The sequence below is a fragment of the Anarhichas minor genome, unplaced genomic scaffold (assembly GCF_050575085.1).
Source record: "Anarhichas minor isolate MPS153535 unplaced genomic scaffold, ASM5057508v1 ptg000003l, whole genome shotgun sequence".
In the NCBI taxonomy this organism is placed as follows: domain Eukaryota; kingdom Metazoa; phylum Chordata; class Actinopteri; order Perciformes; family Anarhichadidae; genus Anarhichas; species Anarhichas minor.
Genome location: NW_027466449.1, coordinates 14,371,850 through 14,399,729, shown reverse-complemented (window position 1 = coordinate 14,399,729; position 27,880 = coordinate 14,371,850). Strand labels below are relative to the sequence as shown.

The window sequence follows — 27,880 nt, the reverse complement described above, 5'->3', positions numbered from 1 at the left end:
GTCTTTGTAGTCTACTCTGTATTCTTATTAATGGAACCACAACCCCAATACAAAAATAGATCTAAAGGAAATCAACGGAGTATCTGTCCATCCTGTAACTTGTCTTCTTTTTTCAATGACATGATTTCATATAACATGATGCTTTTTTTAAACTATATTTCCCATCATGTTCAGTGATATCGATGGATCTTTTGAAAGGAGAGAGGAGGAGGGGGGTTGGGTGAGGGGGGAGGGTCGGAGGGAGCAGATGTACAGTTGGGGTGTTCTTCTGGAATATACACTGATATGTGGGACCTGGGGACATGATGGGAAATGCATGGGTGGGTAAGGTGGAAGTAGGGACGATGCGTTCAGGGGTGGGTCGGGGAGTTTACTTCTTGGCATTCAGCGCTGCGAGGGCGGCATCCACCTCCTCCTCTGGCTGCAGTGGATGCCACTGGGCGATGGGGCGACGGGGGTTCGCCAGCATGTCGGACCAGTGTTTCAGCCCGGCCCCCGTGCTCTTGCTTCCCACCAAGATCTTCCCAATGGCATCGTTCTTGCCAATCTTGTCATAATCCAGCACTGTGATCACAGCTAGGATTTTCTGGGAGAGAAAGCATCACAACAAGGTTCAGAACGCCACGATGATTACACGGACATGAGGGCTGGAAAGAATTTTACTCAAATACTTATAAAAGTATTTCAGTTGATGGCGCATCATGCCCAGTGTTTGGGCGTGCAGTGATCCTATTGTGGAGGCTGGTACCAGCAGGGGCTCTGGTTGGGTGTTCAGTGTCTTACTTCTATCTTCATAAATATTGAAGATTAGATTGTTTCTGCGTTTCATATTGTAAAAATACATTTACTACCATTTTTTGATAAAATATGTTTTTTGCATGTTTGATGCTGATTTGTATGCCACATCAACAATGTAGAAAATCAATTAGCAAAGCATTCTCCAAAGAAATGACAGTATTTCTTGCTTGGTAAATTAACTTGGATTTAAACAGCGCCTTTCTAGTCTTCTGACCACTACATGCCAATATTCACCCATTCACACATATATTCATACACTGATGGCAAAGGCTGCTCAACAGGATCTAATCACATCATGATGGTTAAGCCTTCAGGAGCAATTTGGGGTTCAGTATCTTCGACATGTGGAGTCGGGGATCGAACCGCCGACATTCCGATGATTGGATGACCCGCTGTACCTTGCTCAGGTCTGAGCTGAGGCTAATTGGCTGAGGTCTGAGCCAGGTAGCCACAGCATATATATATATACTGTATGCATGGCCATGAACAGGAGGTCTCAAGGTTCCAGCAACAGTTTAACGTAAAAAAAATACACTTAGGTGCTTTCTTGCTGAGAGTTAGATGAGAAGATCGATTTTATATATTGTTTCTTTCATGTGTACAAAAAACACCGAGTGAAAAAACAACCAGGTTTTGCGCTAGTTGGACGATAGCAGAGACTTCCTGGAGTTTCTACTGGTTCAAGACTTCATGCTAAGCTAAGCTAAACTGGCTTCTGGCTATAGCCTTATATTTACCGGACAGACGGACATGAGTGTGGCACAGACCTTCTGATGATCGAACTCTCGAGCAAGAAAGCAAATAAGCTTAATTCCCAAAGCGTCAAATTACTTTAAAGAGTGAAATGTGGTGAAAATAGCAGAAGTAGAGAAGAGTCATGAAGCCAGCAAACTGCCTCAGTTGTGTTAGTTAAACAGCGATATCTTTCTCAAATCTGCTAACATACTCGCTCCTGGTCATAACAGACCAAATGAGGCTGGAGCAGCAAAACTCAAAGAGTGTAGTTAACTGAGCATTTTACTGCTTATGAATTCCCAAATCTACCAATTAAAAGATGATGAAGTGATACAATTGCCTTTTTACAGTGATTAGTAAAAACTATTTTTGCCTGTAAAAAGGGCTTTTTTACACCAGTGCTTCCTTCAGAAGGTAGTCTTTCCACCCCTGCTAGCTCCTAAATGATGTTAACAAGGTAGTCCATGTCCTTACCTGCATTTGGTCAATAGGAATCTCAAAGCTGAAGGACTCATTGTAATACGGATTCAAAGTGTTCTTCTTCACTGTCGTCTTCTTCTTCTTCAGCCTCTTTCCATTTTGCAGCAAGTTAATTTTCACGTAGGGATCTGAAAAAGAAAAGAAAGAAAGAAGGCAAGAAATCGTGATGAAGCAGATAAAAGAAACAGCCGAGCACATGCACGTTTGGGTTGCAGTGCTGCAATGCACCAACAGATGGGGCCAATGCTGAAGCCAAGGGGGAGCGAGAGCTGGTGCATGGCAAGCACTGCAGCGTCAGCACGTGAGCTGAGCAGGAACGACCTAATGGCTGCACTCACAGGCACGTTCCTGTATTCACTGCAGTCCCACTGCACGCATCCAAATGTCACATTAAGCTGATGTGTTGTTGTCAAATTGTGCACGCTGAAACAGTGTCAAGTGCGATGGCGTGATAATGAAATGCAGTATCTGATGCTCGGCTCTGTGTGTTTACCTGACAGTCCTCCCACGTCCATTTTCTTCAGGTTCTTGGCCTCGAGAATGCAGATGGTAAGTTTGCCAGCAGTCGGGACGTAACGCAGAGAGATGCAAATGTCACCCAGCTTCTCCGGCTGTTAGGAGGAGGGAGGGATGGGGAGAGAAAGTTAAAGATGGTCTGACGCAGAATTGATGTCTTCTCTCTGATGTACAATACACTGCACAAGTACACAGTACACTGCACAAATACACAAACTGTCCCTTTGGAATCACATTTTAAAGACACATCGTCAATACAAATAATTCCTGCTGCAATTACTTTTGTCTTGTCAGCAGAAAGTATTGGTATCCTTAAGTACATCTCATTGGCCTTTTCAAGGTAAATAAATGTATCTGAGACCGTAAGCAACTGAGTGATTATTTCATCTTAAGGTGGCTCTGGGGACGTTTCATTGATTAAAACCTGTTTTTCATATTCTGGTGCAGCATAATGGTGAATTCACATTACAGGCTGCATGGCTACAGAGGAGGCAGTTGATTAGAAAAAAAAAGAGAGTGTCCTTCAGCCCTGTGAATCTCATTGGTAAACAGACAAAGTGGCCCCCTTGTGCCCGAGGGTATTTTTGTATTACGTCATCCGCTGAGTTAGCTGTTCATGCTGCTCTATATGAAGAAATGTGTTTTTGCTGAGAGTCTGAAGAAATATATTTCAGGATGTTTAAAACGTCTTTTACAGTTGGCAAAGACAATTATAAGACTTCTATCGTCTGCTATTAGATTGTCACTATTTACACATCAAGCAGTTGAAGAGCAACATTAGCATTCATTTGGAGTCTTGTTGATGGCCATCTGGTGAATGTAAGTCATAGTCACTCTCTTTTGATCTCCATCAACTCCTGAGGAAAATCTGGCTCCCAATTAGCTGTTAAATAATCGATTATGTTCGCCAGCTAGTGGCTATCTGTCTGCCGTTTGGTGCTGCTGAGCAGGAAGTATACAGTCATTTATTTAGAGCTTGTTTGTTTTGATGAAAACAGCTGCCTGCTGAGGCTGAAATAAAAAACGCTGTAAGAGCATAGACAGTGAACCAAACAAGCAAATTTGTGGGCCAAACAGCTAAATAATGAGCCTAAAGTCATTATAAAGCTCCGTAAAGTGGAGCGGTGCTGCAGATTCATGTGATAACTCATCACTAGGAGCGTCCCCTTATAAATGATAAGCTTGTCGATATTGGTATTGGCCTCAACTAGTAAAACAGGCATCTCTCCGACATCAGTGGAAGTAATGGACTTAAACGGCAGCGTGGTAAAAGTAACACAAAACACGGCACGACTCTTACCTCTTCTTGGTCTGCGCTGTCCAGGTCTCTCCACTCCTCAATTGGCTTTGCCAGGTCAAGGGTGTTCATGGGTATTTTAATCTCTCCGATGACATCATGTTTAGAGAAGCGATCGAAGTCATAGACTGACATGACCAGAGACTTTCCTCCCATCTCTTGGAATGGAATCTGGAAGACAGAAAGTAATCCCGTTTCACTAATCAGTATCGGGTTTTTTTTTCTTCCTTGCAGCATCATATCAGAACTATACAGCAGTATGGGTTGTGACTTTGACGTGGAGCGCAAAATGGCTTTACTAAATAACATGCAGCTTCAGCAGAACTAGCCTGACTTTGACAAAGATAAAGGTGTTGGAATTGTTTTTCTATAGAGCTGTGTCAGCAGGCAAGCTGCACCAGAGGTGGCCCTCTCCTTTAACTTGATTCCCGACCACATTCTCCTTGTCACAGACACCTTTAGTACGTCTGCTGGCCAGAGGTATTTGAGAAAAAGAACTCAGATTCAAAGTACCCGCAGACATAGAGAAAGATAGGAGGAGACATTCACCTTTAACAGGACTACGGATCAAACAGCTGGGCGTGCATGTTGTTTTAATAAGTAATAAGAAAAGGGGTGACTGTGAGGAGTTTCAGCTTACCTTGAAGATAAAGGTCTCATTGAAGACAGGATTGAGCGTTTTCTTGTGAACCTTTGTGTCGTACTTCTTCTTCTTGTCAGGGAGGACGAAGACCTTGACGTAAGGGTCAGAGGTGCCGCCGCTGTCCATGGAGAGCAGATCAGCTGCTTGCAGGATTCCCACAGTCAGCTGGGGAGGCGGGAAGTACGCTATTAAAAGTCAGTGAGCATTTCTCCGGCTCACGCGCCATCACTATGTTCATTCTGCTTGTTTGAATTTTTTTTTTATATTTAACCGTGGAAAAAAAAACAAGAAAATGTTAAATAAACCACTCAAGTTCTTGCCTTGTTCTCCTGGAAGTCATAATCAATGGAGTACTGCAGCTTCCCCAGCTTTTCTTTCTCCTTCACTTCCTCCTCTTTCTCGTCCCCAGTCAGTCCAGGTTCCACGTCGTCTTCTTCATCATCATCATCCTGTTGTTTCTGCACACGGACAGAGGGGGGAGGGGGGGGGGGGGGGGCAGGCGGCAGAAGAAGAAGAGTGAGAGGGCGTTTCTGAGGTGGCGGCTGTGCTGAACACTAAACCTCGGGCATCAGCAGTCGGGTTAGCCACAGCACCTACCTGCCACTTGCCCACGCTCACCCCGGTGTTACCAGTGCAATCTGTTCATCGATGACCACAGTTGCAACTTGACTTGATTTCACTATTTCTTGGGTGACACCATTTGCTGTTTTCTTTTTTCATGAGCATTACATGTATGTTAAAATCTGCTAAAAGTCTGATGGAATGCAAAACGTTGTAGAAATGCCATTTGAAGAGAACTCTGTGTTATTGTTCAAAGAGTGGAGAGAGAAAGAGTGAGAAACAGAGAGAAACATCAGAATAAAAACAGTCATTATACAGGGGGTGGACAGAAAAACAGGAACACCTTATAATATACTACAAGCTAACACAACAGCCATGCAAAAGCCTCTGGAAGTTCTCCTTTTTCACTCATTAAAACGGTGATTTTCAAACGTTTTCAAATCAATCAATATGACCGTGTAGCTGCCTGTGATTGGGATATTACAGGGGGTGGAGAAAATAATGGGAACTTTACATGAAACTGGACTTTGAAGGAACTGCAACGCGGTTACACAGGCAGCTAAACAGGCAGCTACACAAATCCCAAATATGACTCATGCCAAATGACTCATGAGTCACATTAACTTGTTAAAAAAAGTCTACAAAATCGTGTCGGCATATCCCACACAGAGGAATACTGCACAAGCAAAGATGAGCCAAATTCACAAGTAAACAAACTGGAGGACATTATGGGATATTTTCTCAAAAACACCACAAAGTTCAGTCTTTTTGACACAAAAGTGAACACTTCAAACCAGTACTTACTGCAGAGCTATTGTGCTCTATTGCACTATACTGCAAGGCGTTCTTGTTATATTGTCCACCCCGTGTGCAGCATTTCAAACACAAGCTGTCACAAGAAGCAGAGCTGCAAGGAATAGATTTGTGATCCTATCAAACTCCTGACGCAGTGATTCCTGAACACTTTTCTTGAAAAGCTCTCAAACTCCAAGTGATAACGTAAGCTGTTTGACAAACAATATAACTGTCTGCCGTTCATCTCCTCCTGACATCCCAAAGTGTCATTAATGTGTTTACACTGCTATTGCTGATTGAACTCCGGCCTGATTATTCTAGCTAACTGAATTGCTGGTAAATTCCCCAATTTATTCCAAACAGAGTCCAATTTTTTTCCCAGCTGATAATCTGATGTGAATTATTGTGATTCTTGATGAAGTTCTGGAACAAATATCAGCAGTTTACTGACAGTTAACTGTTCCCGAGATAACTGATGAAGATAAATCAATCTTGCCTTTACATCTCACACCCAGTGACTCTTCAGTCTTTCGTCTCTTTTGGAGGCGGTCGTGACTAATCGAGTTAAAGCAATTTGCTCTGATATGAATAATAAAGTAAACTTTCATTTCTGATAGTGTATGAAGCTGGATAACATCTCAGTATGGCCTACTTTCCTATGGCTGTCTTCTTGAAAAAACACTGATGTCTTCGTAAGACTGGAGGGTCCAGCTACTCACTGATGAGCTGGAAGAGGAACAGGGCACACACACAAATAACACACACACCATCACACCCACTACACACCATACTTTACTGTGCACCCACACACACACACACACACGCAGACACAGACACACGTTTCCTTACATGCAAGCTCTCATGCATGCTGAAAAACGCACTCTCTCTCTCACACACACACACACGCGCATTCTCACACAATATCCGTACATCTTTATTGTCGTAAATGCTTTTCATTCAAGCATGCCAGGCCACACAATGCAGGATCCACGTTTCTTTCTGATGGCAAATGTAAAATGAATTACCTCATAATTTCTGAAGACGGATAAAAGTACCGACAAATTTTTATACACGTGTTCTGAGTGAGATGTACACATCCATGGAGGGATCATGCCATGTTGAGAATTCCCAGCTGATCTCAAACTTCCAGTGGGGGTTCAAAGATAAAGACATGGTTTGTCTGAATGCATGCCCTTCGGTCAACTCAATGGGGTAAATTGCGAGCTCAGCGCTGAAGTTTTTTTAAAAAGACATACGTGTTAAAACAGCCAGTCGATTGTAGCTTTAACTTTGCGTCGACTGAAATCGGGCCGAGTCAAGCGTGGGCAAACATTCTGGGCCTCAGTGAGACCCAAGTGCTTCAGGGAGAGAGGGGGTCGATGACTGTCACCTAGTAATGTCAGCAGCATGGGTCATCCAGGAAGGTTACTCTCAAGTCAAGTTGTGGCCATTCAATGGTACCTACTGCAAGGGAATATGCTGGTCTTTGTCAAGAGACACAAACAGCTTTATCTGTCGTGGAACTCGGAGCGTGTTTGCACAAGTGGGGCACAGCATGTGAATTTCAGACCCACGTCAATGTGTCTCCGGAGAGAAATTGTTTGCAATGTATCAATTTTTTGGTTGCGTTGCACAGTCGAGGCCTGTCGTGGTGGAAACACGCTCGAAGCTCTCGGTTAGGTAAAGTTCCAGCTTATTATTTGACAAATATCCAGCTTACCCCTTGCACATGCATGTTAGTGATCTCTAGTGAGTTGCTGAGTGCACTCGTCATTCAAAGGCTCAACCATAGGATGAGTTTCATGTTCATATCAAACCATAGACACTTAAACACGGCTTTGCTCTGTTGTTGTTGTTTTTTGCCAAAAAAAATTGCAATCTCTGGATAATCAAGACATAGCAGTTGTTGCGGCATATCACTTCAGTCGATTTTGCGAAGCAGCTAAATCGTTCCCATAGATTCCTCAAGCACCCGCAGCACCTAAGCTTGCAAAAAACTAAGGAAGCCATAGCACTCATTGTCATCATCACTGCAATCCAACCCCTCCAAGCCCAGCCCGCCCCCCCGTCCCCCGTCCCCCGCCCTGGTCTGCGCTTACTCAGAGCGGCCAGATAGGGGCGCCGCGTGCTATCAGACCTACCGTAGGCCGAGAAGTCCACCACAGTCAAGATACACGAAGCACACATAAGACACAAAGCAGGAAGGAGGAGAGCAGAGACAAAGGAAGAGATTGAACTCACAGCAGACACCAAAGAAGTGTAATCACAGCAAATGTAGTCAGCTACACTGTAGGGAGCGAGGAAAATGACAGATAAAGAAGCCTCCTCATTAGCACAATTATATCTCGTGCAGCAGGGCCGTTGGGTTTTAAAATAGCTCCACTTTTAGATGTTTTCTTATTGTACTTTGTCAAATAATCAATCATGTGTGTGGGAAGAAAAAATATATAATTACAGGCCCAAAAACAACGGCATTGTACTAACTACAAATTTTCATAATTGCTCTTTAATGACTGGGAAAACAATGGTGGGGCTGAAAAGATAAGAGTCCTGTCATTTTCCACTCAAATCCCGAAGCAAAAGTGAGAGAAAGAGCAACAATAACATTACCGACAAACACATTAAACAACAACAACAACAAAAAAGAAAGAAAGAAAGAGAAAAATGAAAAATAATAATGGGTAATAAAGAATGTAATTAACACCTGTGGAGAATACACTGACTGGGTTAGAAGGCCATCAAAGACAAACAGCGCGTATATAAACAATATGTAATCGAAGACATTTTAAACAGGAAACTTGTCACTAGAATAAAATGTGTAACACGAGGACTACTGTTTGTTACATAATTAGCTGAGTCAAACGTATCCCTATATGCAGGTTTTTCTCTCTATTCCAGTACAAAGCTACACTCTAAGCCCCACGGCTGTTAGATAATAGGCTCACGAACAGGTTGACCGTGGTTTGCCTAGCTTTGTGTACAGTGTGGGTGTAAATCCCCTCGGCCGTGATGCGACCTCCCGCGGAGGAACATACCTCTCCCCCTTTCAGGTTCTTCATTCCCATGTCACCCTTCCCCTTCTTGCCCTTCTTGTTCTTCTTCTTCTTGCAACAGCATTTCTTGATGATGCAGAAGCAGCATGTTAGAATGAGTAAAGCAGCGACCACGGCAATGGCAATGATGGCCCAGGACGGCACTGAGGAGAATATACAGACCGATGGATAGACGGCACATCCACACCCAGAAAGAGAAGAGAGAAGCAAATACTTTGACATTTGACCAACCAATCATTTAGCCTACTCCATGTCATGTCCTGGGCCAAATATATTTAGTATGAGGTGCTATATTAGCAATTAGATTGGACGAAAATTAGATTTCTCTGCCATTAGGAAGGGCAGCCAGTGATCAATACTGAATAAAGACATTATGAGGCTGCCAATGCCTGCAGCTAAAGAGAAAATCTAATTCCAAAACATTGCTTAGAGTCACATCAATACACATCAATAAATTGATCGGACCAGGTTTGGGTTTTGTCTGGCACTCACGTGGGATCTTGTCGATTTCATTCAGGAACTTGTTTTTGATCTCGTCGAAGGCATCGTTCTTGTTGACCGGTTCGGTGGAGTTGTCAGCAGAGACCAATGCGACGGGGGCTGGAGTCACAGTCAAGGCACTGGCCCCCGTTGGGTTAGCAGCGACCATGGGCGTTGTCTGATTCCTAAACAAGTTCCACTTCGACATTTAGGCTGCACACACAGTCCCTGGAGAAACAGCATGAAAACAGTCATTAATTAAGAGAGGCCAGAGCATCCAACTATCACTATTTTCCACTTGTGTGTCAAAATGCACATGCTGATATTGACGGTTGGCCAGTGAAGGGTTGAATGATTCAGACAATTTTCACATTTTTGGAACCATTTGAAAAAGAAAAATCACACACAGGATTCAAGTCGGTTGATACTTATTTTGGAGACAAAATAATTCATGAAGAAAAAACATGATAACACACAAGTTCTGAAGTTCATAATATTGAATTAAGGCACCAGACAACAATCAAAAGAGGGAATTATTTAATGCCTACTTCCAAAATGAGACCTGTTCTAGTTTCTCTAACTTAAGCGCCTTCATGGATGGTTAAGGTTTGGTGAGTTACATGTTAATACAGCTGTTATAACACATCTAAATTAAACACCAAGCAGAACCACTTCACCCTCAGTCTTATGAAAAATTCTCTAAATAAGTAAAAAGGACCAAAAAGTGGTTGAACAATGAATCCCAAATCCATCCTGATAGTAAGTGTGTATGCATGGGAAATAAATGATAGTCACTTTGAAAAAAAATGTTCCAAAAAAGGTAATGAAATATGATTTGGGAACACTGGAATAACAGATTTCCTGTATCTGCTGATGGTATCGAGAGAGTTTATCTTCTAAAGGTCCACGCCTGAGCCATTAATTCTTACGTTCATCTGCCACGAGAGCAAACACAGCCAGACAAATAAACTGAAACTGGTTTGGCTGGGCTTGATGTGTCTCCTGTTCCATGGATACAAATGCTGGTGAAATAATGGATGTTTCCCTCCTTTTTTACATTAATCATGTTGTAATTGAGAGATTGTTATTATAATTATATTATAAGATAGACCTGAGAACAAATTACAAATAAACAATGTCACAAAAGGACAATCAATTCACACAAAGCTGTGGTCACACGCAGATGCATCAATTAAAATATGCAAAAACATTATTCAAGATATAAAGAAGCTTGAGTCTTCCAAAGGAATGAGTCTCTAACTTCAATTTATTATGCAGTCCATTGAAGTAGTGAGGTGTAAAGTACAAAAAACAAAGATATGGAGTTAAACCCCAAAACTTCATTCAAATCATTTACATTTCAAGTTCAAATACACCCCATGGATATAATTTAGTTCTTGCTAGTTGAATGATAATAATAATAATCATCATAATAACTTTATTTATATAGAACCTTTAAAAACAGAGTTCACAAAGTGCTTTGACAGTCAAAGCAGCGGAAACAAGGCAATAATAACAACAGCAGAAAGCTCAGTGAGACCGTTGGATACGTTAAAAATAAACTAAGACATGAATGATTACAGTAAGACCAAAACTGTGTATTATTTAATGCATCCAGATCAAATCATTTCTTTGCCAATGGCCTCTCCGTCCACAAACTTACATGCACTGTAAATCCATGTCAAAAACAGAGAAACAACGAAGAAAGTTGGAAGCACATGGCTTCCAAAAAAACAATCTAATAGCTTCTGATAGGCACACATCACCCTATAATATAATATAACATGCAAGAGCCAATTACAAAGACAAATTGCACCTTCATACCACAAAAATAAACACATTCATTTTATGTTCCATGTGAAACTCATAATGCTCCAAACCAAAAGGTGCTGTTTTGCAGCAGTATGACGCAGAAGTATAATTCTTAAATAATATAATCTCAGGGACATTGAATGTAGTGATTTATAAAGGGATACAAACGCACTGAAAAGTGTAAAGTAATCTGATACATTGGAACATGATATCCACAGTATGATAAAGTGTTACGCGTAAATATCAATATCAAACTCATAATACACGGCAATACAGGAAGTGCCAACAAGTGCGATAGAGTTTTAGGAAAACATTTTTTGATGAAACTCTTCGACCTTGAAACATTCAATGCATTTCCATTGAGGAGGTGAAACAAGAATTTATTTCATGATTGAGCATAGCAGTCTACACCTCAGCCTGCCTCTCTGCAGTGTTCCTAACATACTGCAGTGTTGTGAGGGTCAGTGGACAATGATGTGAGATCATTTACCGACAGTATTTATGAGGAATAACTGTCAATTCTCAATTTACCGCACCTTTGTTTTGTGTGGAGTGGACGCCGCCCTGTACTCAAGCTAACAGCGCCTGACCAGGAAAGCCGTTTAACCGCAGGAACAAACAAAATTAACAACTACAAGCCACTCTCCGGTGGTGTGTCCACGGGCCAAACAAATGCTCATCCAGAGCTCTTATCGCTTCCAGAAATCAAAGTGTGACAAGTGCGGCTGAGAGCAGCCTGCCGACGGAGTGGTGAGTGATCGGGCGAGACCTCCATTCGGAAAGCAGAGAAAGATGACAAGCATAACAAGAGCTGCTGCTGATTTTATTAAAGTCATGTTGATACGGGCAAAAAAGAGAGGAATTTCCTATTTCGTAAGTGCCAATTCTCCAAGTTGGTGCCAGAGATTCTGCCTCTATTTATTGCCACATATAAATTATTGAAATTGAGGCTGACAGCGGCAAGGATGAGCTTATATTATTCAGGGGCCAGTAGCAGCTTATACATCTTAAAATATGTGTCTCTGAAATAGCTCGCGCTGCTATTATGTGGACTGATGTTACAAACAACCAACATCTTGTAATAAAATAGTGGGATGGAAACTGAACTATTATACAAACGCTGTTTAGACTCAAAAATCACTTTAAACCATCACACATTTGAAAATGAGTGTTGCTCGACAAAAACAGCAATCAGAGCCCTCACTGTCTCTCGTCTCTACTAAACAGCACTGTAGCTGTTGCGACGTGTTAAAAGCATCCACTTACATCTGAGGTTTGTGTGAATTTCACCCTGTTTGTCCCTCACATCAGGCCATGCCAGACCTATTCAATTAACATTCATGGATATCTGCGAGAGCATTTTATCTCCTCCACTCGGAGGGTGACAGTGAGGACGGACAGAGAGGACACAGACATAGACTGTTGTTTTATGACAGCCATTAGTCCCGCTTCACAGTCTGCTGTTAGTGGTCACTCCAGACAAATCAACTATATAGACCGTTTTTTGTTGAAACGGGAAGACTTTTACCTTCTTTAGGCTTTTTTGGGAGGAATTATCTGCTTACTGAGGCTGCCAAAATGTACAGGGTTTATAATTAATCAAACCTAACCTACTGAATAACAAGTAGGTCAATAGCTCTGTCCGGAAATCTCTATTTAAACAGAGGCAAAAATGCTTAGTAACAAATCTAGCTGTTTTGATAATTCAAATATAACAGAAAAAAGACTAAAGGCCCAAATTAACACCTGGCGCAAAGAGTCACACGGTGCAGCGCAACTGTCATTGCTAGTTTCAGACCGACGCCGTTGTCATTTTCTTTCCCAATGCCCTCGTTGTGTAACAACTTAAGTAGCAAATGCATTTGCATCCATCTGTGCATCTTAAAATGAGGTGTGGTCATTAGGATTCATCCTCTGAGGAGCACGAATGTCTGTACCGCATTTCAGGACAATCCATCAAATAGTTGACCAAAACAGTGGACCAGTCGACAGACTCAAATCAGAGGGACTGAGTATGCATACTCAGAAATAACTAGATATATAGGATAGATACAATAGTTTCCCCACATTTATAAAGCTTGTATTAAGTGATAATGCAGGAGGTCAGTGGTTCAATCCCTGAGCCAACTGATTAAATATTGGACAAGAAATAATAGAGCACTGCTTGCCCCTCGCTCGTTAACACCACTAAGATGCTCTTGAGCAAGGCTCTTAACCTTCATCTGCTCCAGTGGAGCTGCACGGTGACCCGCTCAGACTGTGGTTGTACTGGGCAGCTTCCAGGTGTAAATGTGTGAGAGTGGAGTTGGGCGATCCTTAAGCAATTCATGCTGAAGAAACAATCCCTGTAATGAATACAAGTTAAAAATAGACCCCTTATCCAATATGCATTTCATATAATACTCAATTACTGAAATCTGTGGGAGCTGTGAGCTCCATCGCCCAATGTGTATCTCATTCCGTTAGCGTTTGAGTCATCAGAATTAGTTGAAATAAAATGGCTCGACTCGACCCAGAGCAGACCCGGTCCTTATCGCTACACACGCTGCTGGATGGGGATCAAGCAATTTTATCTTTGGCGCACAAACAAACAAAGTGTGTAGCAGCAACCGCACGTACTAAGTTTTACTGAGAAATGAACTGTGACACATAAAGGTTTGCCGGGTCTCTGAAAGTCTATCAGCTGAGACATGAAGGTGAAGACAGATAGCTTCAATTATAGACTTTGAGGATAAAATCAGTTGTGTGCTTATTTCATTTCAAAATAATTAAACTGATTGCTTTTAAGAACACATCCATCTTCAACCAGTCTACAACCAGTTTTGCTTTTGTAGTAGAAATAACCATAACTTAAGTTGCTGCTGTTCCCAAGGAATACATTTAAATAACCACAATCAGAAATACTCTACCCTTCACAAGGCAATAGAAATGTGTCTTTGACATGGCTCTAACAGCACACATAGCGTAAAAACGTGCTGTATTATTGCTGATACTAAAGACATCCTCTTAAAACAGCCAAATAATTCTCTACTCGCTACTTGCACCTTCTCCTATATGATTGGTGGTTACAGGTTTAATAAATGAGGACGACTTTTACCTCTTGGAATATATCATAACGTGTTCTCACAGCTTTAAAAAGATTTATCTTGTCTTGCAGCATATTTGTAAGTATTTGTTCAGGTATTTATTACAGACAGTCGAGAGATGACACGAGGGACTCGAGCCAGCCTCAAATCACAGGCGTTGTGTTTCGTGGTCGTCGTATTAATCCCCAACACCTTGCAGTATATTTAACGGGCTGATGTTTTATGCAATAAATAAGAGTACGAGAGATAAATAAGATTATTGGGAGATATATTAATCATACTCATGCACATTAATGGATTATCATATCATATGTTGTCTTCATCATCATTAGAGAAAAATATGAGTCACTTAAAAACACTCGAATATGCCTGCAGGCTAAGTGCTCTTACTTAATTACCTCCCACCTGTCAAACTCTAATTATGACTACATCTCCTCTCACATACAAACACAAGACTAAGAAACGCTGCTTCCCTATCTGATGCCATCATGCGTGATGACCCACTGACCACACAGTGTGACATCATCTGCAGTGACAGGAAACCCCAGCCTGCAGATAAGACAACTCCATGTGAGTGGGGGGGGGGGGGGGGTTGTGTTTATTGAGGGTTTATTAGCACCCAGGTCAGATACAAACACAAAACAACGCAAGGAGAGTGAGCAAAAGTCATGCAGCTGTTTGATTACACGACAACAAGTACCCTGAACGGCAATTAATTAACAATCTGCAGCCAGAAGGTGAAGTCATTTTGTTTCCCCCCGGCCCTTACAACTTGCCTCTATACTATTACACACAGCTGTCTGCCAGTGGCCAATCTATACGCGTACGTGTAGCCTTGTGGATTTCATTACAAATGCAGCAAATGTAAGATCAAATTGCTACGAACATCTCTGCAGACACTTTCAAAATGGCTTCTGTAAAAGGAGAGGAAACTGGTCGTGGGGTCATGTGCCTGCAGCTCGGGGCAACAGTCAGGAGCAGTGGGGCGACAAATTAAGTATTGAATATTTGTCAGTGTAAAAAGGTTGTAGCATACAAAGGGATCCAACAGCAGCAATGGCTCCTTGGTGGCCGCCACACGAGCAGGGTTCTCAAAAGATGTAAAATAATCTGAATAATGTGACCCCGATGAAATCATTCAGCCCCCACTGAGGCCCCTGCCATCTGTGACATTACGGGTTATGCGTGGGTGGGTGGAGTGCTTGGCCTCCAGCTGTAGTAGCTGTGCATCCTGTTTAGCTTCATTTCCTCCAAGTCTCACTAATGTGATTATAGTAAACTGGGTAGGGTTATTTTAAAAACATACGAGAAGTTAGTAATGTCTTTAAATACTAAAGAGACTCTTAATTTGATATTTTCGGATTTAGGCAAATTAAACTTTTATGCAAAGCGGTATGTCTTTCACAGCAGGGCAGATTGGGGTTTTTTCAGAGAAGCTGCATGTGTGCGTGTTTGTGTGGGTTTGTGTGTGTGTGTGTGTGTGTGTGTGTGTGTTTGCTCTAACTTTGTATTTGATACGCCGAGTGACTCTTTCATCTGAATCCCACCGAGCTATTTTTAGTTGTAGTTAGAAGATATCGAGGCTATAATTCAAAAGGTAATTGTTGTCACGCGCATCTCGATTTTATGATAAACACACTGGAAGAAACGGGAGGAGAATATTGGCTGGACTACCGCTGAGTCACCGCTGACCCCTCTGAGCTGTCTGGACTCGATTTCAGCTTGAAAACGTGTACTGGAACATTTAGAGAACAGGGGGCATAGTATTTTATTAGATCCATCAGAAAGAACATTACTGTAGCCGGAAAGCCGAGCTGAGATGGTGGAGTTGTTTCAATTAGAGATAATGTGCAGCTTTGTTCCTGAACTCTTGCTACTCTATGGTAATTCACCCCCCCTGAAATGGACTTGGGGCTCCCACAGTCATAATGGTCTCATTTTGGCCAAGTTTTAATAGGATTACAGGGGCGATACTGATGGCTGCATTGCTTGTTATTTACCACTGAAGGATGAGAAACTGTGTGGAGTTTGGCCTGAGCCGAACCTAAGAGTAATCAGTTGTAAAAGCAGAATAATTCATAATAATAATAATAGATTTGCAGCAAATGCCATTTCTGTTCATTTACTAAACTCATTACTGATAAAACATTTTCTAAAAGCTCTGAATTCTTTACCGCAGCTTGAATCTAACTATTGAGTTTAGAGGTGCTACTGACTCTCCAGCATCAGTACATTAACATTGCAGTCTTTACAGCTGCTGACAGTTGCATCTTTCCATGCTTATTCCGTGGTATTATATTGCTGTATTGAGCCACGCTGCATAAAGATATCTCTGATACGTCACTTGTGCACATAATGTCAGCATACAGTCCCCTACAGATCTCAGCTGGCATGCACAGTCAAATAAACGGCAAGTGCGTGGCAGGGACAGATTCCTGCAAGGTGGCCTGCAAAGCTATATCCCACTTTTGTCATTTCATGGTAGAGAGCCAAGAGGCTGACAGAAGCCCTGGCAAATTCAGAAACAAAGCACGCGGTTCACAACATGCACCAGAGGAAGATTACAAAACTCCTGACCAAGAGCCTTCAAGTCTCCTGCCACAAAACATCGGTGGGAACGTGCCAAGCATCTGTCCGGATGCTGTAGTGTGACTTAACAGTAATTAAGCCATTCAATTCAGCTAACAAGTTGCTAGCTTCAATGCTAAGCAACATCCGGCCTCTCTTTTTAAGGTGTTTATGTTCCATCAGTTAATGAGGGACATATAGTCTAATACTATAAGAGGTAGCCTATCATTTTGTCATTGTTAGCTTTGACAAACCTTACCTTTTTAAGGCTTATTTCACTGGTGAAAACTTGCTTTCTGATTTTCAACCGAGAAAATTTATATTTTTTTGTAATTAGTTTTATTTTTAGGCTAAACATGTTGGTATTTTCTGTGCCAGCAAGCAACAGACTCAGCAACCGATCTGCAACACAGTCAGCAGAACTGCTTATGCAGCTATTGAGGACAGGACATTTACAGAGAAATCACGCCCTTGTGTTTTGCTTCAGGGCTGCACAAATGCTCAGAATGCAAGCATATGCGAAATGAGCGTCCACAAGAGAAGACCGTGAATATCAATCAGAGATGTCAACATGGCAATTATACCTTTATGTCGACACAAAATGCAAGTGCATCAGGAAATCCTGCCGGTGCCACTGCTGATCTGAGGGCAGCGATGGAGATAAGGATGTCAAAAAGGTGCCTTGCATATCATCTCACTGAAGAGAATTAGAGAAAAGCCTCTCCCTCATATATCTCATTGAGTGCTGACCCAAAGGGCGGTCCAGAGAGGCTCATTTACAAACCTGCTTGTGTCGATAAAACAATGCTTATTCTCACCTGCAGCTGAATGTGACTCAGCTACTATCAGGAGGGATCCTTGAAAAGGAGGTGGGAGGCGCCGGGGTTTGAATGCTGAGCGAGAAGCTGCGGGGATCATTTACAGCCAGTTGCCATACATCCTCCCTCACCCCCTCAGCACAACCCCTTTTCCCTGTCCCCTGATAGGTTGATTAATCACTCTGTCACAGAGGTAGTGACCCAATCTGCATGTAAGGCTGTGTCGAGAAACTGTGAAAGAGGAGAGGGCCTCTGCAGCACTGCAGATAGGCCGCATCTATACTGACATTCTTGTTTTAAAAAGGAAAATATGTAGACAGTGAAATCTCTTTTGAAGTTAAAGGAACAGTTTCACATTTTGGGATATCCGCTTTTTCGCCTTCTGCTGGAGAAAGACGTACGTATATCACTTTCATGTCCATACATTAAATATGAAGCTACAACCAGCAACCCAGTTAGCTTAGCTTAGCATAAACACTGAAAACAGAGGGGAAACAGCTAGCCTGGCTCTGTCCAAAGGTAAAGGAAAATCCACCTATCATTTGTTTGTAAAAATGACAATTCACCATGTTACGAGGGGGTTATGTACCGGACTATTTCTATAGGCTAAGAGCAGTTACCAGGCAACCAGCAGAGACTCCAGGAAGTTGCTGGTCCCAGCTTCCAGTATCTGTGCTAAGCTAAGCTAACCTGCTGCTGGTTGTAGGGTGACCAGATCCATAACACCAAAAAGGAGGACACTCTGCGGTATTTAGTGAAGCTGTGAATAATTGCATAGGACTCTGGCGTGCTCCCCTCTACAATACAACTTTGTGTGATTGCTACATGATGTATGTGTAACAGAATAGGAAAAAATAGTCTTAAAGAGTCAAAAAGTGTTTGTTCACAGTATTTGTATTTATTCAATACATTGTGGTGTTCAAAAACTGACCACTGTGCTGAGTGCCACAAAGCATAACATTTGTGGACTTAAAATGTACAAATTAAATCACAGGTCACATAAATAATAAATAATAAACAGATAAATGAATGTTTTAAAACCATGTTCTTTGGTCCATTCTGGGTTGAACGACGTCTGACGTTTTGGTATGTTTTCTTCTATGGGTGCATCCCAAATCGGAGGAGCCACGAGCACGCTGGACACGCCCCCCTCACTGTTCATTTGTTATTTGATTGGACGCTGCAGCTGAGCGGTCTGACGCTGGAGTTTCATACCACAGTGAAGACGATCACAGATTAAACTCAAGTTATATATTAGATCTGTTTTCTGATTCACCATCTGGTTAAAATATGTTCATTGTAGTCTGAACAACAAAAGACCTCAAACAACTTTCTTCATTTATAAAAAGATTTGATCTGTTGTTTCCCTAAATAACTTGTATTATGTAATTAAAATCATAGAGCTGGAGAGAGGAAACACTTTTTACAACATGTAATGAAGAGAAACCATAATCATTGTGGGTTATTTTATAATGACGTCACAATCAGAATTTAAAAACATACCGACGTAAATAATTAATAAATAAGATGCATTCCGCCGGTAGAAACGATGCTGCGCGTATAAGCAGGACACAGAACACAGTATAAATACACACACTGTGTATAAATACCACACACGTATAAAAATACTCAATGCAGTTTGTTTAACAGGTAACAGACTACAGAGAAAACATCTCCACTCTGACAGTGATGATAACTGTGTCTTTATTAATATAAGTAGTAGTTTAATACCATTAAATCAACTGAAAACATACGATCTTTTTTTAATCAATATTTAAAGTGCATTTTTATTGGAATGTTCGCTGAAAACGGCCCTGACCAGAAAACAACTCTGTTCAGTGATCATGTACAGACACAAATGGAGAGGAGAGAAGACGCGAGGAGATATGTTTTAACAGACATGAGACGTCCTTTCCTCTGAAGCGTCACGTGAAGCGACGTCGGTTTCTGATGATTGAGGTCAGTCGGCCTCAGTGCGTAGATATGACGTAGCCAGCACACGGAGCCTTGTTTACGTTTTTAACCAATGATATAGGGCTAGAACCTAACCTAAGCCTATCAGATATTTATTTGACAACGCTTTTAACCAATCATTTGTTAGACTGCGTTCCAGCAAAATATTCTATCTCTTTAGGCCCAGTGGAACTCCAAAAAGGAGGACAAATACGCGTCCGGCTTGATGCTGCGCCGGACGCCAGACAGGGCATTGAAAATCCGGACTGTCCGGCCTAAATCCGGACGTCTGGTCACCCTAGCTGGTTGTACAGACATGAGAGCGGTATCGATCTAATTCTCCACCAGAAAGCAAATTAGTGTATTTCCAAAAATGCCAAACTATTACTTTAAGCTAACTACTGAATACATGAGCTACTTTCCATGCAGAAAACCTCAGCGTGCATTCAAAGGATTTTCAGTAACATTGTAGGCGTTACACAAAACATCTCCAGTAAGATGAAACACACTGAAAATGTTTTCACTCATTCTCTACAGGGTGTGTGTGTGTGTGTGTGTGTTACTCTGCTCTGTATTCTCTCTCTGACCATCACAAATCCTCTCCTCCAAGAAACCTAGATGTTGGGTAAACAAATGCTGCCAGACTTCTCACGACAAAAAATCGGCATGTTTTTCTCACACAGAAGATAAAAGACTGGTGAAAATGCCCCGTCAGCGCAGCGGGATGCTATGACTGGTGACAGCATCGGACCGTTTAACACTGAAGCTCTCTGCCATCGTGTGCCAGCAACACACCATCAAATGGGCCGGGGCCGGGGCCAGGAAGGCACAACTCTCACCTGGAGTGAGAAGCTGACAGCGGCTGAGCAATCCCAATGATAGTTGTGCTAATGTGTCAGCGAGAAAATCACTGGCTCATTCTCAGAGTCCAGTACGGGTGGCTTTGTCATTTTGAACATACTTCTGCCTAGGAATACTTGGAATATAAGCGGATGAAGAAATATTTCAGCGCGATGAAGCAGCAGAAATTGGGGGGGGGGGGGGGAAGTGATGTGGGTGCAAGAGGGCACACCCATTCAAGCAAGACACTGTAGGAGGCTGCACAGTTAGAATAAGCCTCTTTTATTTCTCCTCTTCTTTGAGCTGTTCTCAGCAATCGGGCACCAGCTGCCTTCTTGGAGGGGGGCCAAAAGAAAAAAAAGAAATAAGATTGGTGAACTTCAAAGCATCCTCTCATTTTTCTGGTTATGTATGAGAGACTATGAGAGTATTTCTCAGTGTGAGAGCCAATGGGAGCGGCAGCCTGAGGTACGGACTTAATGAGCCTGCCTGAATGTTTTAGTGCCTGACAAAAAAAAAAAAGAGATTCAGATCATGCTCAGCATGTAATAGTCTCCTGCACTCCGGATATTGGATATTGTATGCAGGTATAGCATATATACCCAGCTGCATCTACATATGATCCTACACATCCACAGTGTGTTTGTTTACTACTCTCCTGAAACCGGAGTGATCATGTGACCACTCCAAATACAAGCCCCTGACTGTATCTGATGACACTGAGAATCGATGGTAAGATTTCAAGATGTTACTTCAGGATGCAAAGCAGAGAATACATAATTCTCTTTGAGCATAATGTGAAAATTATGTTATATTTGGATTTGTTTTAAAACTGCGGTGCTTTACACAGAGCTAAAAACCTCCCAATAACACTTCAAAAATCACTCTAATAGTCAGTTTGTTATAAAGGATTTAATTTTGATTTAATGAAAACTCTGTTGTGCTAATGATGAGCCTGATGCCTGCAAGAGTCAGCATTAGGTAGGAAGAGGGATAGCAGCCCAAGAAAGGTTTTGTCCTTGGTACTGTCACCTCAGTGCTGCCTGTGCTATATGTCCCATGAGAGACAGCAGAAAAAAAAGAGCATCCTGCAGCACTTTATAAAATCCCCACCCTCTACTCTCTATACTCCTCAGCACAACTGTCAGCCTCTTTTTATGTCCGACTTCTCACTCTCAAAGAGCACCGTGCCTTGAATCCGTTGTGTTACATCGCGCATATAATACAGTTAACCTGAGGTATTTTTTTGGCTTCGGTTGTTTGTTTCTGTGTGTTCGGGGAGGGTTTGCGAGAGATGCCGGTGTGGCTACACGAGTAAGCGGAGCATCTGTCAGCAGGGCAGCCTCCTGGACACTCTCGAGGAAAGAGGTACTACACCCGCTGGGCAGGCTAAATGAGGCACGATCAATGAGAATAATATAGATCCAGTGCTACACTACATCCCTCCCTCTTTTCTAAAAACAGTGCCCAATGTGGAACCATAACGGATTGCACACAAAATGGTAGAAGACAAGGTTTACACCTGGGCAGATGCGGACCCAGATAATGCTCAGTATTCCCTTCACAAGGCTTATGATTAGCTTTGTATAAAGTTTGGACCACATGCACCAGGAAGTAACATGCACACAGCACCTGAAAAGGACACGCTAAATCAGGGACAGCCAGTAAAAACTACAGCATCACACCCCAGCTTTAAATGCCTATAACTCTAATCCAGATTCTTCAAAGGAAGTGTTCAAGCAATGCTGACAACAGAGTTGAAATACGCCCTTACCAGCACTACCGTAATCCCGAAATCCTGTTCTCCACAAGAGGCTAACCCATTCACCAAAGAGGCACTTAGGGTTAATGTAACAATGCCTTAATAACGTCCCTCGACCGCTCTCCCATCAGCACCAGAAACTGCAGTCCTCTTCGCACTGTTTCCACTGCAGCACTACTTGTTCTCCCACACACACACACACACACACACACATGCGTACACACGTACACACACACGCTCACTCATTCTCTTGGTGACTACCCCCACCTCTGCTTCTCTCGATCCCCTCCTCCTCTCCCTCGCTCCACTCTTTCTATCTCTGTCACTGAAAGGATCCCCCTCCCCTCCCCTCCCCTTTCCCCTCTCCCGCTTTCTCTCCATCTTCCATCTCTCCCACCACTCCAGCTCTCACTACTCTGCCGGCTGATTTGTGATGCTGCTCACAAGGTGCTGTATGCAGCAATCTGTGCCCCGGTCCAATGCATAAGGGCAATCCAAAACCATCCATGTGCTCTACTGTCCCTCGTTCATGCAGCACAGCTGCTCGGGGACTCCACAAGGCTCAGATATGTTCCTGAGCTGCAGCTGCATGAAAAAAAAGAATGGATGTAAATAAGTAAACAAGGACAAAATGAAAATACTGTAGATGAGACCTAGTTTCGATAACAAGACAAAGACAAGAAGAAGAAGCCCGTCATTTGCCTTGTGTTTACCGCAGCAATAGTCTGCTGCTGAGTCTCTTCCTCCCTTGCCATCTCTATCCATTTATCTGAATTATGGCTTTGCACTTGCACCACTCCCACTGTCATCAAGGAAGATTTTAATCCTACAAAGCAATCTTTGGCATGATATGAAAACCTTTTGCTGACCTCACACTGCTATAAATAAGCATCGGAAGCTCAGTAAAGAGAATTTTGAGTGTGCTCCTGGGATAATAGCCTCAAAAAATAAATAAGTCCTTGTATCGTCAGAAATGCCACCCAGCTCCCTTAGCTCCCACTGCTTTTTTCCCATTTACAGTGAGCATGTGACTGCGTAAATCCACTTTTTTAACGACAAGATGTGACGCACTCTTTTGCTTAACACCAACGCTGAAGCAGACAGTTTGGAGCCCTTCGGGTATAACTGCGTGTCACCGAGAATTATCATCGTCCCCTAAGTGAATCACCCTCCTTACTGGCCAGCAATAAGCACTTAAACAAGAAATCAATAAAGTCTCAATCTGAGAAAATGGAAGGTGGAGTGGGATGGCTTTTTGTAATTTCAAAACATACAATCGGAGAGAGCGAGAGAGAGAGAACGAGAGAACAATGTCATTTGTTTCCTGTCTGTGGCCATACCATTTCTCAGTGTTTAGTCCAGGCAGCAATGCATGGTTGCTGGTTTTTGAATTAGAAGTGATCTGGTAATTATAAGGGAGGTGAAGCTGTTCCAGTAAAACTCACATTAAGAAAAATGATACAAGCACAGCCTTTTACATCTTCACATCTTCACATTTGGATGTAGGCTGCTGGCGAATTTTGTCGACTTTTGTTCAAACAAATCCCATAAAAACATCAAAACCAACAATGTGTCAGTCCGTCTTTCAATACTTCCCCACCCTGTCTGTGGCACTACGCTCATTTGTTCCCACGGAAGACATAAACCGTTAAATGTTGTAAATTTTAAATATATAGTTTGATTTTTAAAGGTGAAATAATTTCCTAAAAAAAGCTGGGCATTGTAGTTTTTGGTATGTAAGTAACAACAGTGATCGCGTTCATCGCAATGAAGGAACACGTCACCGAGTAAAACGGTGACGCTCATTGATGTGCTTTAAATCCTTTTTGGACAACAATGGAGCCCTTCTAAGCTAAATCAGGCTTTTGGCTACACATACAATACCTGTTATCAGGATCAGTTCATCATTGTTTTTGGTCTTTTTAAGGGATTTGTTGACAAAAAGAAGAAATACAGAATATCACCTTTAGGGATCACAGCAGCTACAGCCAAACCTGGAGGGCGGCTGCTTCAGCTCTTCCTGCTACTCTCCACCTCCATATTGTTTTGTGAAGGGTGAAAGTAAAATGGCAGCCTTCCAATGCGATTCGGACTAAATAAAGCCCAATAGTTTATATTCCCTCCTCATCAACAACGTGGTATGACATTTAGGCCTCGCTACTGAATCTATAAAAGCTCGTCAAGCCTGCATTCCGTTGTGCACGCTTTGTTACACAACGTGAGAGATATCTTACAGCCCAGTGGCCCAAGACCCAGGCAGGTCTGATTCACTGTCTGAGTGGGAACAGGATATTGATCCAACCAAGTTTCATTGCACGCCGGGTAAACCCATGGTGAGCAACACTGGCACCTGCCCCATGAGACATGAAACACAGAAGTATCGTGATTTGTAGTGACAGATGACGAATACGAATGCTCTCATCATAGTTTTATACTGCTGACTATTGCTGCGACAGCAGACACCAAATGCACTAATAATCTAGTAATTTAATTGACTGAGTAGTAATACGGAAAGAAGAACCCCCCCCCATCAGACCTTACTTTGAACTAAACAGGCCAAGTCTCCAGAGAGATACAGTGCAACTCAGAATACATATTTAATAAGTGCGTGTTGTGGAGACTAGCTGCATGGACTATAGCAGCCATGTATTTCAGTCAAGCCAATCAGTCGATGGCTATGGGACAGGCTTTTCTACAAAATCACATGTAATGCCATGTGTTTTTTCTGAGCAATGAGTAAAGGCACATGGCTGTGTTTCAACACGGTGATGTTATTTCAGAGACGGTGGAGACATTCCACAGAACCTCGACAGGAAGAGACGAAAATAGGGAAGTAGGAAGGATGACAAAGATTGCGATGCTTCTTTTCTATGTAGGGGATATGAGAACAAAAAAAACTAAAAATAAACAAGACAAGATGTGTCACGATATTCCATATACAGCACACATGCACAAACGATCACATCCAGTGCTCCGTTTTATCAAGTGAAGTCCTGAAGCAGTGAAGCATCGTAGCCGCTCCCCTGATCTCCAAATCTTTTTAGCGAATGCTGCCGTCATGTAAATGTAGAACGCTGTGGCTGGTTGGCAGTCGGGGATTAAGATCTGCTTCTGTGTTAGGATGTGGTGCTGCAGATGGGAGGAGGTGCAAAAATGAAATTCTTTGTGTTTCATTGCGTTGGCCCATTTAAGATTTGGCATCGTGAGAGGGAAGCCCCTCTGCTCGAGCCATGTTTCTATAATGTGTCTCTACACCGCTGCTCAGAAACCGCTACAATGTGTGTTATTGCAACTGAAGATTGAAGGGGAACTGCAGGTGAAAGCGCCAATTCAGGATTTAATGGCACATTTTGAGATTATATCTGTTTCAGTAACAACTGTGGTTTTATAGATTGTACAAATTAATACTCAGAACATCACCAGGTGCTTGATTTATGTTAGCAACAATAAAGGTAATTTTAATGATGTTTTGTGTAGAGCTGAAACAAAAAATATCATCTTCCAACATAAATGTAAGTGTTTACTGGTTTCAGCTTCTAAAATGTGACAATTTGCTCCTTTCCACTGTCTTACATTATAGCAAACTGAATTTCTTTGTGTTTTGGACTGTTGGTCTGACAAAAAAACAAAACGAATGTACCTCATTGTTGTTTCTACAGTACATTGTCACATGACTCTCTGATCTCTATGGAGTGTCTTTCATCTCATTCTTTTGGTTTTTCCGCCTCGCAAAACTGCAACCTCTAATGGTACTGCGTATTCAAACAACTGAGTGTGCACCACCAATCCCCAGAGCTCGAACTCTCATTCAGTGGATGTTGAGCAGATCAATGTTAACAACGAAGAGACTGACAAAGGGCAGTGAGGGCTACACAATGGCAGATGGCCGTAGTAACGAGAGTCGGTATAAAATATGCTGCTAGCAACAGTCCTTCAAGGCGTGGCTGTTGTCCGCTGGGGTTTATTAGCTTCCTGTAGCCTCTGAGGCTCTAGAGCTTCCATCACTCATGGAAATGACTCTGATTAATCAGTTGAGTGCTGGAGTGTGCATGGTATATGCCGGAGACCCAACCACTCCGACAGTAAATCATGTTTGTTCACAGTGGGCTGCACCTTCATCCTTTGCCACGCCTTTCCTGCTCACTACACACTGCAGTGGGCTCCCTCCTCCCTGGCACATGCAGAGCTTTTCTAAGAACAGATGGGAGAGAGGGGAAAACCCAACACGCAGCGTTTCTTGCTGACATCTAGTGGAGTCCAAAACATGTGATTACACAAGTCTATTTACATGTATATTTTGATTTTTGGATTCCATTTTTAGCCTCAAAAATACTACTCTGAAATAATTTGTTTTGACGCATGAATAAGTCCATTCTTCAGGAAGAATTCATTTCTACAAAGCAATTATAGGTAATCATCAGAATTTTCCTTTGAGGTCAATTAGTGCTTCACCCCACAGCTCATCAGAGTGTTATATTACTGGACAGTTAAAAAGCATCCAGCCATAGACGGTCTGCCATCTGGGCCATGCCTTCTGTGGACAGTGAGGACACAGAGGCAAGCCTGATTTCTCAAAGGACGAGGAATGGGTGATATTTCTGAGTGGGGAGCTGCAGAGGATGGAGGCATCTAACAATGTGCAGTGATCCGTGTCCTCTCAAAGAGGACGGTCACAGCAATGACACCGGACTGCTCTGATGGAGTGGAGGATCTCCTCCTCCCTCCTTCCCTCTCCATCTCACAACATTAGAGGTCACAGCATTTGGCTCAGAGCCTCGACTCGCGCCACACGTAATATCTTCGCTGGTGGAATACTTACAACCAAATCTTGATTTCTTGAAAAGCGGCCGGAGGTAATCACAGTGAGAATGTTGTCAATCAGAAACTCTGAAAGAGAAAGACAACGTGAACTCAGTGGAGGCAAAGAAACACCTTTGTTCTATTTCTTGGAGAAATTTGGCAAAAAGGTCAAACCTCTCTGATTATGTAAAGCAGTTAAACTGGTGTGTGTATCTTTTAAAAGATAAGCCATGGCAGTACATCATAGTCCATGAACACCAAGTGTGATTAGCAGCCTTGAATAAAACCATGGAAAATTTAACTTTCAATTTGCACACTACAGAATGTTATTACAGCAAAGATAGTTTTTTATCCAAGAGAAGAATATTGATATGTGTCTCCCTGTCACATAAACAAGCTGATAAATAGCCGAACGTTTTGACCCACAAAGGTGCAGGACGAATGAATTATGACTGAAAGCTACCCGTTGCACATTACGCCTCACCAGTTATTAAATAGAATTATGGGCATAGCCGTAGTATCAATCTAATTACTCTCTGAAAACTGGCTGTGAACCAATGTGCTGTAAAACTGCTTTCTTACAATAGTTACAATAGCTTTGAGTTCACACAATAGATTCCTAAAACATGAGGGGTTAGATTAACTAAATGAATCAGCCATTTATAGATATTCTATTGTAGCATGTGAGGTTTTTTATTGACAAATGAACACCACCACATTAATGACTGTGTTGGACAAATGCTGAACAGCATCAAAGCTACACACATTTCATAATCTTTGTGGTTTAAAGAATTTCAGGAGAACAAAATCATATTTAGTGAATAAAGATTTGCTTATTTCCTCGCATGGCAAGATGTTGGATTCAATATTCAATTGACAAATT

At 42.2% G+C, this 27,880-nt stretch overlaps 1 protein-coding gene across 1 annotated transcript; it reads right to left on the bottom strand.

Annotated features, from left to right (window-relative positions):
• Positions 1-183: 183 nt before the first annotated feature.
• On the bottom strand, positions 184-27,079 carry LOC142950235 (synaptotagmin-2-like). The gene is made up of 9 exons (XM_076092121.1): positions 27,017-27,079; positions 9,371-9,586; positions 8,861-9,021; positions 4,790-4,927; positions 4,467-4,634; positions 3,830-3,997; positions 2,507-2,624; positions 2,008-2,141; positions 184-586 (listed from the first exon to the last, which is right to left on the bottom strand). Exons 2-9 carry the CDS (start codon positions 9,564-9,566, stop codon positions 371-373), a joined length of 1,299 nt encoding a protein of 432 aa, XP_075948236.1. The 5' UTR covers positions 9,567-9,586; positions 27,017-27,079; the 3' UTR covers positions 184-370.
• Positions 27,080-27,880: the final 801 nt, after the last annotated feature.